This window comes from Hibiscus syriacus, unplaced genomic scaffold (assembly GCF_006381635.1).
Source record: "Hibiscus syriacus cultivar Baekdansim isolate YM2019G1 unplaced genomic scaffold, ASM638163v2 tig00006172_pilon, whole genome shotgun sequence".
NCBI classification, from domain to species: domain Eukaryota; kingdom Viridiplantae; phylum Streptophyta; class Magnoliopsida; order Malvales; family Malvaceae; genus Hibiscus; species Hibiscus syriacus.
In genome coordinates, this window is record NW_024062083.1 from 68,493 (window position 1) to 82,977 (window position 14,485).

Genomic DNA, 14,485 nt, shown 5'->3' on the forward strand with positions numbered 1-14,485 from the left:
AGAGAAAGCTGGTGGTGAAGTTAATTTGGTCTCAATGAATGTTTTTAGACATTTTGTGAACAGTGCTAATCTGGTTAATTTACCTTTGGCTGGAGGAAGATTTACATGGTGTAATAATAAGGATGTCCCAACTTATGTGAGATTGGATCGATTTCTTCTGGTTCAGAATTTTCTGTAACTTTTTCCATTGATTTCCCAAAGTCTTCTACCAAGGTCTATTTCGGATCATAATTTGATTTTGCTGGAAAATAGGGGTTGGAATTGGGGTCCTAAACCTTTCAAGTTGTTCAACTATGTCATGAAGGAAGAAGGTTTGGTAATATGATGGAGGCCGAACTACTCAAGTGGTGTAAAACAGACAAGAAAATTCCATTTTCCAGCGACCTAAAAGGGGTACAGAAAGCTGTTAAGAGTTGTTCAAATAAGGGCTACTTAGAATTTCTTGGAAAAATTAACAGTTTGGAAAAAGAAATTCAGAAGTGAGAGATTGATTTGCAACAAGACTTACCTGGGGTGTCTATGAAGCAACTAGTAGAGGCAAAAAAACAATTGTGGGACCTTTATAAATTTGAAGAGTCTACCTGGTTTCAAAAATCGAGAGTGAAGTGGAGTTTGGAAGGGGATAAGAATACAAGGTTTTTCCATCAATGTGCAGGAGGCAGAGGTAGGAGGAATGGTATTAAGTCCCTCAAATTGGGGAATGAAATCATCTCAGATCCTAGTAGGATAAAAGCATCAGTGGTGGATTTCTATAAGGATCTATTCACACAAAAAAATACTCTGGAGGCCGAAGAGTTGGAATTGGATTTTCTAAATCTTTCGACTGATCATAGTTTGGCTCTTGAAAAGCCATTTTCTGAAGAGGAAATTTGGGATGTAATTGCCAATTCGGACATCAACAAATCGCCTGGACCTGATGGGTTAAACTTAGGGTTTTTTAAGAAATTCTGGACTATTTTGAAACAAGTAACGCTGCTGTTTTTTAAGGATTTTTATGAGGGGAAGGAATGGGATGAGGAGTTAATCACTCTTACATTTCCCTTAATCCTAAAAAGGTGAATCCGGAGGCATTAGAAGATTTTAGGCCTATTAGCCTTGTTGGGGGGTTTTATATGATCCTATCTAAGGTTCTAGCAAGGAGGTTAAGCCTATGCATTAACGAAGTTATAAGTCCCTCCCAATTTGCTTTTATCCCGGGGACACACATTATGGACTGCTCTTTTATTGCAAATGAAAGTATTGACTACTGGAGGAAGAAAGGATTGAAGGGAGTCGTTTTCAAGGTGGATTTTAAGAGAGCTTATGATTCGGTGGATTGGGAGATTTTGATGAAATTAATGAGCAAAATGGGGTTTGGTGTTAGATGGTGCTCTTGGATTTATAAATGTGTGTCAACGGCTTCCATTTCAGGCCTAGTAAACGAGAATCCAACGGAGAGAATTAAACCTTCAAGAGGACTAAGGCAGGGTTGTTCGTTATCTCCGATGTTGTTTAATTTGGGAGGGGAGTTGTTACATTTATTGTTTGCAAAAGCAGTGGAAAAGGGGTTGTTTTCGGGTTTCTAGCTAGGTTCTCTTGATAGCTCTTTTAAGTTATCACATTTACAATTCGTGGATGATCTAATAATTTTCAGCAAGGCATCAATTCGTGATTTGTTGAATGTTAGAAGGGTTTTGTTGATTTTTGAATTGTTGGTGGGGTTGAAGCTTAACTTAACTAAGAGCATAATTTTTGGAGTGAACGTGGAGGACGAGGTTCTAGATGCTTGGGTAAAGGAAATTGGATGTTCTAAGGGTGCTTTTCCTTCGGAGTATCTCGGGTTACTGTTGGGGGCCAAGAGGAACTCTTTTGCTTTATGGGAACCTGTTGTGCAGAAGTTTTACAGTACATTATCTGGTTGGAAAGCTAAATCCCTATTGCTGGCGGGAAGGGTTGTTTTGGTTAAATCGGTTTTGTGCTCTATCCCCATTTACTTCTTATCTATTTTTCGAATACCAATAAGTGTTTTCAACAAGCTAAACTCGATCATGGCAGCTTTTTTATGGGGAAGCTCAGCAGGAAAAAATAACATTCATTGGTTGAATTGGAAGTTGGTGTGTAAGCCAAAGAAATTGGGAGGTTAAGGAATTCCGAATTTGTTGATTTTGAACAGGGCTTTATTGGGGAAATGGGTTTGGAAATTTGCTTCGGAGAAGAGATCATGGTGGAAGATAGTGATGTGTAGTGTGAATAATTGAACTCGAATTCTATGATGATTGGGAACAATTGCTTAGCCAGAGCTTCTTGGATATGGAAAGGTGTGGTTAATAATTTCTTTTCTTCTGACGATTTTGGGGATTGCTTAAGAAATAACATGTGTTTAAGAGCTGGTAATGGGAAATCCGTGCAGTTTTGGAATGATATATGGCTGGGTATGGTTTCTCTGAAGGAGATGTTTCCGATACTTTTTGCTTTATCAAAAAATAAAATGGGAAAGGTGGCAGAATTCAGGTTGCACAGTATATCCGGTTAGGTTTGGGATATACAATTGAGAAGGAATTTGGTGGATTGGGAGGTTGAGCAATGGTTGCAGCTTATTTCCTTGTTAAACACCTCATCTCCTTCATTACTCGAGGAAGATTGTTGGATATGGCTAGGTAATGGAGAGGGATGTTTTTCAGCTAAATCCTGCATCACAAAATTTTTTGAGGAGGGCATTTATGGAGAAGAGGGTTTTTAGGACAGGCACGTTTGGACAGGGGTTGCACCTCCTCGTGTAGAAGCTTTTGTTTGGCAAGTTGCACATCAAAGAGTAGCAGTTAAAGAGGAGCTGTTGAAGAGAGGTGTCGTTGGGATTGATCATCTTTTATGTCCGATTTGTGGGAAGTGCGAGGAGTCAATTTCACATTTGTTTCTGTATTGTGAGGTGGTTTGGTTTCTGTGGTCCAGATTTTTGAGGGACTGGAATGTTTCATTTGTGGTTCCTAAGAATATGACGGACTTTTTGATTTTGTGGGATGATTTAGTTCCAAGATCTAATATTTGGAAATTCATTCCAAGGGCGGTTTTGTGGTCAGTTTGGAAATACAGAAATGAGATTGTTTTTCAAAAAAAGGTGGATTCTGCTATGCTGTTCTTTCTTGCTAGATACAGAACTGCTATTTGGTTCGGGGTGAATTTTAAGGATGTTTATATTCCTTTCGATTCCCTAGTTGGGGATCTAAAACTGGCATATTTGAATGGTAATAAAAAAAAGGGTGTTCTACTCCTTCTAAGTGGGTACATCCTCCACAAGGCTTCCTTAAACTCAATGTTGATGGAGCAATGGCTAAGGGTAGGGATAAAGGTGGAATAGGTGGTTTGATTAGAGATGATAGGGGTTTGTTACTGGGTTTGTTCTCATAAAATATTGGTGGTCCTCCAATTCTTGCAGAACTAATGGCGATCAAAAGAGGTTTGACTCTCATCGAAGAAGTAGGTTTCTCTCTAAGTCGGAAGATTGTTTTGGAAGTGGACTCCACCACAGCTCTGAAGTGGATTAAACATCCTGACCTCTGTACCCCACTATTTCAAAACTTGGTTAGAGGTTTAGCGTCTAAGGTGGAAGGACAGGGCATCATTTCAAGACATATATTGAGAGCCGCCAATTGGGAAGCGGATGAGTTAGCAAAGGCTGGTATTGGTTGATCAAGTAGTATTCTGTTGAGGTTTCTGTGTTCTTGTGTTTGTCCAGTTTTTTAGGTCCTGGTCTTACTGCTGCAGGTCGTTCTATGTTTTTAAGTTTTATGTCAAGCCTATGACTACAAATTGGTTGTACGTTATGTTTCAGGGTAATAAAATTCAGAGGTGTTCTTGTCCTCTTCCGATGTCCTTCATGTTACTGATATAACATGAAAGATATGAAGGGGGTTTTAATGAGGCCTAACTTCTATCAAAAAAAAAAGAGGTGGTGTTTTGTCCATGATCCACAATTCTCACAGTAGAATTCTAATATAATGTAGGGGGAAAATGATTTACTATGTAATAGTCACAAGTGAAGCAACCGTTTACAGTAGCTACAAGATCTCCAAAGAAGAGTTTAAAATTAAATAAAAAACTTTTGCTCAGCTTCAAGCTTTCAAAAAGAGAGAGACTTCTTCTAAGTTTCAAAATTCAAAGAAGTGGTCATGCATCTTAGTTAACTTAAATGTAACTTCTTCATTCATATCTCCTAAATCCTAAAACACATATCCAGTTAACTTTGATGATCATGCTAGTTGACTATTTCGTACACCTAAACTTCAACGCACACCTTTAGTTATGAGATGATCATGTAATGGGAAAACCAGTTTGGAGAAGTTGGTGACAAACCTGACATATTGCTTGTATGACTTAGACCCAGGACTTTCAAGTACATACAGAAAAGGCCCTACTAAGCACAAGTATCGCCGCTTCCATACAGCTTCCCTGTTTCCAACACCCTATAACATAAAAATTCAGGGGGTGGGGGTTGGTGGAGAAAGAAATGTCAAGAGAATAAAACCAGACCAGAAACAAACAATGTATACATACATGTGTGTACATATCTATGAGACAAACAGGAGAGAGACCTTTCTACTAAGAACAAACAACCAACCCTCAAAGTCAGCCTGGTTCCAAGGACGAAAGACATCTGGCCTGTCATCGTCCTCCTCTTGAAAGATTTTAATTACTTGCATCAATCTATGGTACCGAGCGGGAGAAAAGTGGAAACCTAATGATGGTAACTGCACGGCAAGTCTTGTTGAAGGGTATGATGGGTTCTCTATACGAATCTGTGACAAATAATTTACCTCAAAACACACAAAAATCTAACAACAATATTCACAGGAAATTATATACAACTTTACCTGCTGTAGTTTCAAGATTACCCCGCATTTTTCAATAACAGGCAAGAAACTAACAATATCAACGTTATGAAAGGTTGCAGAGTTATTTAGAGAGGTTTGGCTCCAATGGTAATCACCATCAACCAAAAAAGCAGATACATCACTTAAAATCAAATCAAACTGCAAATACAAATCCAGCTCCTCAGAAGATGCACGTGCATAGTCATCCTGCAAACATTCAGCGAATTCAATATAAATCATGCATTTCAAATAAACTAATCAAGATGGGGGGATTATCTTCATTCTTTAACCTGTGAACGAATGATCAAATTTCCCAAATCAAGAAGAAGTTTTGTTGAATGCTTGTTGTTGGGTCGAAATTCAGTTGGAATCGTAATCTTAGGAGCTGCAATATCCAAGTCTAGCAGAAACCTACAAACAAGTAAAAGATAAATGCTCCTGCATATTAACAACTTACCCAAACAAATTTCTTCTCGAAGTTGATGTGATGAATATTTGATTGCATAAATCAAAAGGAATTAACAAAACGTGATATGTAAGAGCCACAAAAGAGCCAAACATGGTCAAGGCTATGTCCCAAAAAGCCAATTACAAAGAGAAGTGTATTCCACTGAAATATGATAAAAAAAATTGAAAGACAAGAAATCAATACCAGATAGCTGAATCTGTCATTTCAAAAATTTCAAGTTACAGATTACAATATAAGAAATAATCAATCCATGATAAAAATACTGAGTGAAGCAAAGTGGAACAAGACAACAAATGAAGCTTCCAAATTCACAGTAGGTCTGTTTCGTATGTTCTATTAGCCTCTGGTCAAAAGTTCATGAGGTAATTATAGTTCTGGCATCAACAAAGCATAACTTATGTAGCTATATATATTAGACCTTCCATTGCAGATATTAAGCAGCTGCGGCAACAGATATTAGAACAATCCAGAAAACAAAGCAGAAACAATACCCCAGCAATCGTTCAAGATATATCATTCTTTTCAAACTACCAAAAATATAGACACTAGTGCAACTTTGAATCTAAAGAAACAAACCTAGCATGGTCCTTCAAAGCCTTGTTCACTTGTTGCTGAGCAGACCGTTTGACTCCATCAATTGTCATCTAATAATCAGTTAGTGGAAAATTAGAGAACCAATCAACATTAGTAATATGCTAGTAGGAACTGTCTGAAAGAATAGAGCATACAAACCATGATGAACTTAATTTTTACTGGAAGTGCATGAGAATTTATGCAAACAAATTTCTCTTTAACCCCAATTTCCACAGTAAAGCTATTTAAAGAATTTTCCTTAGAACTCTTTAAACAGGAACATCTAGTCACCTTATTAATTTCATAAGAAAAGTAAATACACCCACATTAATATGACAACTGTTTGTTTAGCTTCCTATATTATGAGCTGCCAACACAATGATACACTAAACGATATAAAACTCATAAAGCCATTTCAAGTGATTTGGGCTAACGAAAGTACTCTACAACAGAGTTAAAATGATTGCATAAGCATCACAAAACCTGTACTGCTGTTGCAGTTTCCACTGCAATTGTCTGACTGACAGCTGTATTGCTTTCAAAAAAGTTGATAACTTCATCAATGGATTCCTTTAGATACTGCCAAAAAGACATTGAATTAACAAATCAACATACAGTCCAAAGGAGGTGGGAGATGAGAGTAAGGAATAATTTCATACAGTTGCATAACATGGAGAAGCTTTAGCAACCAGGCTCCAGTCTACTTTGGCATCAAATGGCTTGTAGCAGAAGACCCCAACTAAAGATTCAGATGTAGTTGCACTCTGCATGAACAAATATAGAGTACACTACCATTGAGCAAAAGCTTAACCAAACAGAAAAGCAATTTTGAAGAACGAAAGAGGAATTAAACCTCAGCTAGAAGACCATTGGGAGAAGATAATTGATACGATCCCAATTTCACATCAAATACTTTTGTCTCTGGATAGAGCTTAATGGAACAATCAAGGCCTTCACATGATAATTCAGCAAGACATGCATGGGCCCCATCTAGAAGCTTTGAAGCGTTATGTTTCATGTGAATTTCCAAAGAAGTCTGAAGAACATCAGGTTTTGCATTAATAATAATTGAATGGTCGTCATCCTCCTTGTACCCTATAACTTTGTTTAATCGCTCCCAGTCCTCTTCACTAAAACTGAATGATTCACTGTCATCTTTAACAGATTGACTACCCCTGAAATTGCAAATGATTCACTGAAGTTGGTAAATTCTACAGTGTCATAAGAGGTGACTTGTTAAATTATAAGAATATTTCTTCACACAAGCACTTACCATCCCAATGACCACCATGATTTTTTAGCTTTCTGCTGCTTCAAGTAGTTTTCTGATTCTATCGACTGCTTAACAAACTTGTGTGCCAACATTCTGCACAAAGCCAGAATAAAATTGAAGTCATCAACAAAGAGAAGCTACTTCATTGGACCCAAAGTTTAGTGATATTTAAAAAATTATAATCAGTATGCACATAACTGTCGATAACATGCCCAGAATACTTGTGCATAATGCATATGCCTACAGATAGGGAGTATGAAGTGATACTATCCAACAATCATTTAGCCTTAGCTATATTGAGCCACTTCATCTATTGTCATTTGGTATATGTTAACGTTGGATAGCTAAAAAAATTAGGAAAATAATCTAAGGAGACTAATAATACAGGAGTAGGATTAATTTCATTATGCAATTAAAAAAGAAAATGCTACGGTTAAGCCTGGCGTGGGAAACCCTTGGTTCAATCCAAGAGCAAACCAGTCCAAGGCCATAAAATATACTCTTGACGAAGGAGGGGAGGAATGAGCCAAATATTGTATATTAGTTAAATAGCTTTATTTTTTGTTGTCAGAGATTATAACAAACTATATGATCCAAACTAAAGTCACACTGATGACTTGTAGTATGATGTTTAAACAAAATACAGTACCTCCATTGCAATATAAGTTCAATATCAAGTCCACGATCAAGCTCCTCGATCTCTTTACAGTCATCAATTACTGGCCTATTCACATCAGATTTAAGCAGGGATGCATATAGGGATATATATTTCTTCTGCAGCCTTGTATATCTCAAAACCTGCTCCCACGACAGTTTACCACTGCCAGAACAACCAATCTTAGACAATGCAAAATCAAAAATAAAAACTGTCTAACTGAAACTATGTTCAGACAAAAGCCAAAAGTTAAGACACGAACCATCTTTGGTTAAAAAAAAGTTCTGATATTGAAGACTTCCAAGTTGGGAGAGATTAGAGGTATTTGTGATAGGTTAATCATAATGAGATGATGTGCAAAAAAAAAAAACCTAGGATGCCAAGAAACAGAGTTAACTTGTTCAGGTACCTAGCCTTCTTCATCTGGTCAGAAACAGCTTTATAAGCATACTTCCACCAAGACCTTGGATCCGACTTCAAAGAGACGGTTGGACGATAATGAGCAAATTTTAACCTCTGATTGAAGGCAGTGAAGTTCTCAGCCAATTTAAGAATATCCCTGTATCCATCCTGCATGTAAGAAGATAATCAAATCATTAAAAAACCTACATTCAAGAATAAAGAACTTCCAAGGTAAAAACACACAAAATAACCTTTGACAAGCAAAGGGTCACATCATCCAAGCTCACTGCTCCTTTTTGGAGAGGCTCTCCACTGTCAGAAGATCCATTTTGTCGAGCTTCAAGTACTTTGCATTTCCAGTTACTGGTTGTAGGATGTAGGTGTGCTCTTCTATAGTATAATCAGCTGGTCTGCCATCTTTTGTACCAAATCTAAAAACCTGCAGCTCAACAGAAACAAGGACAATCTTTCTTGACAACTGAGGAATTGTGTGAGAAGACATGGATGTACGAGTTAAATGCAAAGAGTGACAGGAATACCTGAATCCACTCAGAAGGAAGCAAATCCTCCCACGCCTTATAGATATGCCAAGGTAATATATCAGAGTCTAGATACACAGCAAGTCGGTCCAGTTCAACAGACTACAAACAGGGCGGGTAAAAACATTAAAAAATCATCAAAGATAATAGTTAGTATATTGAGAAGGAAAGGAATACGAGGGAGCATGAAATTAAAAGCATGAGAAAGTCTCAGAAAAGCAGCAGCGAGCAGAAAACAGTTCCAGTGGTCATTATGGCGTGGTGATACTAATTGTGGTGAATAAAAATGCCTTTTTCCAGAAGCAATTAATAGTCATGAAAGTTGGCACAATAACATCAAACAATTGTATAGGGGATCCGACCAACAGCCAATTTAACTGGTAATAACACACTAAAAAGTAAGCAAAATTTGGCAAATGCAAATTCTAGAATCAAGTAACTCATAGTTATGTATGGTAACGAATTTTAAATCATATGAAACAGTAAATGAACAATAGATTTTGCTAAAATTGAGCAGCATCAACGAGCAATCCAGCAACAAACAAATTTCTTTTCTACAATTATAAATAATGTATTCATAATGAGCAAGCTGACAACTCTTTCTACAATGATCCATGTTCAGCAAACTTCTTTCAAACAAAAGTGATTAAAATAATGGGAAATCAAGTCTGACATCTCATTAAAAGAGGAACCTTCTGTATATGATCCAGTGCACCACCAGTAACAAAAGTCTCCTTCCCGCTGTCATCAACTGTTACAGCTGAGAGTCTCTCCAGTGTAAGGCCTGCTGCAAAAGGGTGGCCAGGATTGCTAAAATGTAAAAAAGAAAAAAGCACCGGTAAGTTCCACATGGATTGCTAAAACATAGGACATTAACCATCGAGCTTCAGTTTACCTCTCAAGGTCCTCATATCTGATGTGAATATTTGAGATGGAGAGCTTCAAGTTACCAATTATTGTGCTGATAAGGGATCCCAACCATGATTTATTCTTCAAACACAACGTAGATTTTTATCATGATTAGCTAACAAACATAAAATCAGAAGGAAAGATTCACCAACACTTTTTTACTTGTGCACGATAAATTTTGGAAAATTTCACAAGCTATGTGCAGAATCAAGTAAGACGGAGAGATATACAGATAAGCTCTGCATACAGAAGAAAATCATAACTTTTAGCCTACCCTACCTCATAGCACCAGTAGGTTCTAACAATTGGAAAAAAATTGTAAACACCAAGACTTCTCAAGCCCATTGAAGCTCATGGATCGTAAACGAAAAGCTTATGTAATGGTAAAACAAAGTCCAAAAAAACAACTGTTTGAACATACAACCACCAGCTAACGAAAATCAATATTTCAAAAGTATTAGATTGGCAATCTCATCAAAATACCATTTCAGACTTCAAATGATGCATCCTCTCCACCAGCATCATTTCCATTTCCTATCACCACCAGCAAAGATTAAATTAATAAATAGATATCTTCAATATTCAACCACATTTTACATGGTTAACATCAACAGACACACTGCTCACCAGCTCTTACCTGTACTCGGTTTTTCTTAGCTTCTTGGATTGCATCTTCACTGTAACCTTCAACTGAAGTTGCAGGTTCAGCTAACAGAAAAATTTGATCCAAGTAAACCAAAACTGGATCCTGACCAAGCCTACTCCATGGAACCTGAAGTTGGCATTTCAACATAGGTACTTTATAATAATGCAACAGACTTTAGAAGAAATGAAATATACATGATAATCAAAAGTGTATCAACAACTCAATCTCAAGTCGTTTCCCCCCATTTTGGAGGACTAACTTCCAAGGTTCAAATCTCATCTCCCCACACGGACTTCTTCACATGTACCCAAAAATAAAATCAGCATGCAATGCTAAAAGTTCTCTTATATTACACTTCAATTCCATCATAAACATGTCCGGCGTAGCAGCCAGTCACCATTTCACAACATCATCTCAGCCATCTTTAACAAAAACTTCATAATTGCATTAGTTTCTGAACCTCATAAATTTCACACTCGTGGAACTAGGATTATAATTTGTTCTCTCTATTTTGTATTATGTATTCTATAAAACAGCTGCAAGTAAATCCAAAAATTTCAGAACACACAGCAGGGTCACAAGACAAGCAAACTTTGTAACAACAATAGCTACACCACAAACCTTAAGTTTAACTGATCCAAGAAATCCTGCCTTGACCTTCACTGGCAGTTTTAATGCATTGAGTGCCTCGGGCTTCAGTTGCATGTTTGTTAACTCCACATCTCCTGTTTTAAATTTGAGAAAATAAGTGAAGATATCAAGAAAACATATTAATACATATGGATTATTTGAAGCAAGACCACAACAATTCCTATTCCTTTTAGAAATACTAAGAAAAAGGTGAGTTTTGAACATCGTAGTACATACTGCCTTCACCAATCAAATATGAAAACCTTTTTGATATCATCTAATCTCACTTTAAGTTACATCAAAGCTCTGAATTCCTCAATTCAATGTTGTTTATTGAGCATCTCAAATTCTTTCTTATATTTCCCCCAGTGTCCGCTAATTTTTTTCAGGTTTTTCCCTTTTCAAAACATTTAGGTAGAAAAGAGTTTTTTTTTATCAAATGGAACTCATAATTAGTAGATAATAGACATCATGGTGGCAATAAAATGAGATTAACAGTCTAAGATAGCACTCAATGTTTATCACTTAACCAATACTGAATTGTGAGATTCATATGAACATTTCCATCCGCACTGAAAGATTAAGCAAGACGGAAAGTAGAGCAATAATAAAATTATATTTAGTTAAAAATGATCTCAATTTCCAAATCACTCGCGAACGATTTTCTTTCTCTATTATTTACATTCGCGCCGCCCAAACAACCAAAGTAGCCAAATAAATCATATCACCAGAATAAACTTTCATACTATACTTAAAAACAATAGAAGCAACATAAACACCCAAAAAAGCCTAGTGAACATAGTTCGACGGTAGACGCAATAACAGCAACGGATAAAACAAACAAAAGCAAAAGCGAAGCGAATGATACAGACCTTGCCAAACACTGATCTTAAGAGCTTCTTTATTGAGACCTCTGACGTAGTTCCCCAAATACCTCTGCAAGAGGTAAGCCACTTGATCCTCCAACATCTTCCCTCTTCTTTTTTTCTTTTTTCTTTGTTGGAATCTTCAATCTGAACTATACAAGATACTGATCACAAAAAAGGAATTTAAAATGCAAAACACTGTGAAATTTGAGAAAAAGAGGAAGAAAATTTGAAAGAATCATTCATTCTGTCAGGTTACTTTAAAACTATATCTAACGGCGGTTTTACCCAAAAATAATAATGAAAAAAAAAAGTAAAGGTTTTGCTCTAAGAACACGCCAGCGCCTTTTGAATGGAAGGTGGTGACTGGAGTAGACTAGAATGGACAGAGTCGTGACAGTTTTACAGATACAGACCGGGACATCGGTTACTCCTGCTTATGAGATTTGACTTTGATGCTTTTAAGCAGTGGCGGATGATTATTGGTTTGTTTACGTATGAGATGAGAAAAATATGGTAATTACAGCTCGGGTAATGGTGAGGGTACTAATTCTCCTCAGATATTACTCTTGTGCCATTCAGAGAAAGGCGGTGGCGCCCAAGACGTTTGCGTAGCAAAATTGTTGACGTCCGCCAAGTTCTGTGAATCGTAATGGATGCTGTGGGGTTTTTTCCTGAAACCACATGTCTTCAGCTGTGAATGGACACGTGGGTAGAGGCCAAGTTAGGGTAAAAGAGACCTTAATGATAAAATAACAAGTTTAATAAAATTTTAAGATCAAATAATTATAAATTTGTTTTTCTTTTTTTTATTTTGACAAATTTTCATTTTCATATAGAAAATGAAGCAACAAGCTTCACCTTAATTAGCAATTAATCAAGATAATGGTAGGGTTTTAGGCTAGCGGTATAGGGTTAAAAGGATTATATTAAAATTTTATGAATATAAAATTATAAAATTAAAAAGTATAAAACTATATTAATAATAGAAAATATAATTAGTTAATTTTCATAAAACTCAATGCTTTTTTTCCATTTCAAACAACCCTGTCAATCTACCAAGTTTAACCAATACCTACCAAGGGGCTTTAGGACTAAAACAGTGTCACGTCACATGATTTGATCCGAATCATCTTCAATATTATCGCAAAATATACAAATTCATCTTTCATTGCGAGTGTGTTAGTTTTGTGTCCTAAATATAGTGATTTCATATAATTATTGTAATCAAGACGAACTAATTCAGATAATTAAAAAATTATCATCTAATTTGTCGCGTTTATATTTTTAAATTTTTTAAAATATATTATTTTTTAAAAATAATAAATAAAATGAGAGTGTCCATTATATTAGGTTACCCTTTTAATATATTAGGAAAAAAATATTAGTTGGGTGCTTTGTATGCTTTTGCACTTTCTTTAAGTAGCGTCCAAACTTCCAATAGTTTTGTTTCTTATAATTTTTTTCTGCTAATATTAGCATAAAAAAGAGATCATTTCTTTGTATGAATTTAGAGGTCTCAATGATTAAAATATTTATCATTATACGTTTCAGATTCGAATATCACAAATGCAAGAGATATGAATGTTTATTGTTAAATAATTAATAATTATATTTTAATAGATATTACTTTATATTCATTGTAATTTTATATTAAAAAAAGATTATTTCTCTAAATAAAAATAATAATAGATAGATTTAGATTAATCAATCGTCTTGGAGTTGGGATTGGCGAGTAGGCATTAAGAAATGTGCGTCGGAGTCTTGAATAAGCAAAGCATCAAACACTTGGACGAAATTAAGACATGAGTGGGAAGAGATTTGGATTAAAATGGAATGGATATTGGATTTGAAAATATGTATTTTGCATGAATAATTGATTAATTAGATTAATTGTATCTCATAAATGTTAAATAAATTAAATTTTATCTCGTAAATACTTAGTAAATATTTATATTTTTAATTTAATCAATATAATCTTTCTTAAAATTTGATCTATTTTGTCCAATGCAAACACTATATTAATTCAATTGCATCACTCATAGGGAAGTACCTTTGCTTCATGAGTGGATGAATGAATGAATAAATAAATAAAATATTTTATGTTAATTTTTTTTGACAATTTAGTAGGAAAGAAATGTTAGGTTGGACCCTAAACCATAGCAGTTAAAAATATAGGTAGTAGTTATTAGCAATGTTTTCAAGGTATGTATCTCACCAGGGTCGTCTCATATATTTTTTGAATAAAAACTAAAAACTATACTTTATAAAATTAAATTATATTTCAATACTTTGAACAATTAATTTAATATTACATAAATAAATAATGAAAAATAATTAACTTTTGTGAAAATGTGTTGTTTTTATTATTTTATTACAAAAACACCTTAAATATAACTAAAAGAGAATAGATATAAAAAATTGAATGTATGTATGTATGATACATAGCTTGGTTTTGAATAATAAATAAATAAAAAGAATTGTATATTATTTTATTGTTAGATTGAGAATGAAGAAGACTAAAAATTAAAGAATATTTGATAAATTGAAGAGTAAGATTTGAAAAAAGAGAAAAACATGATTAAATTTAATTCAAAATTTAATGAATAAATAAGAGAAATTATCAAAAAACTAAACATTTTATGAAATTATAAAAATGAGCCTTAATTATAAATA

At 35.0% G+C, this 14,485-nt stretch overlaps 1 protein-coding gene across 1 annotated transcript in view; it reads right to left on the reverse strand.

The window, feature by feature from the left end:
* LOC120200555 overlaps nt 1–14,485 on the reverse strand; it is an 82,583-nt gene that overhangs the window by 59,734 nt on the left and 8,364 nt on the right. The window contains 20 exon segments of the mRNA XM_039201362.1: nt 4,330–4,439; nt 4,569–4,772; nt 4,848–5,054; nt 5,138–5,258; nt 5,893–5,960; nt 6,373–6,468; nt 6,549–6,653; nt 6,743–7,064; nt 7,163–7,255; nt 7,812–7,982; nt 8,227–8,387; nt 8,471–8,556; nt 8,559–8,658; nt 8,759–8,860; nt 9,451–9,568; nt 9,654–9,748; nt 10,151–10,201; nt 10,305–10,439; nt 10,935–11,038; nt 11,816–12,075. Coding sequence (XP_039057293.1) covers nt 4,330–4,439; nt 4,569–4,772; nt 4,848–5,054; nt 5,138–5,258; nt 5,893–5,960; nt 6,373–6,468; nt 6,549–6,653; nt 6,743–7,064; nt 7,163–7,255; nt 7,812–7,982; nt 8,227–8,387; nt 8,471–8,556; nt 8,559–8,658; nt 8,759–8,860; nt 9,451–9,568; nt 9,654–9,748; nt 10,151–10,201; nt 10,305–10,439; nt 10,935–11,038; nt 11,816–11,912 — 2,546 coding nt within the window. The 5' untranslated portion in view covers nt 11,913–12,075.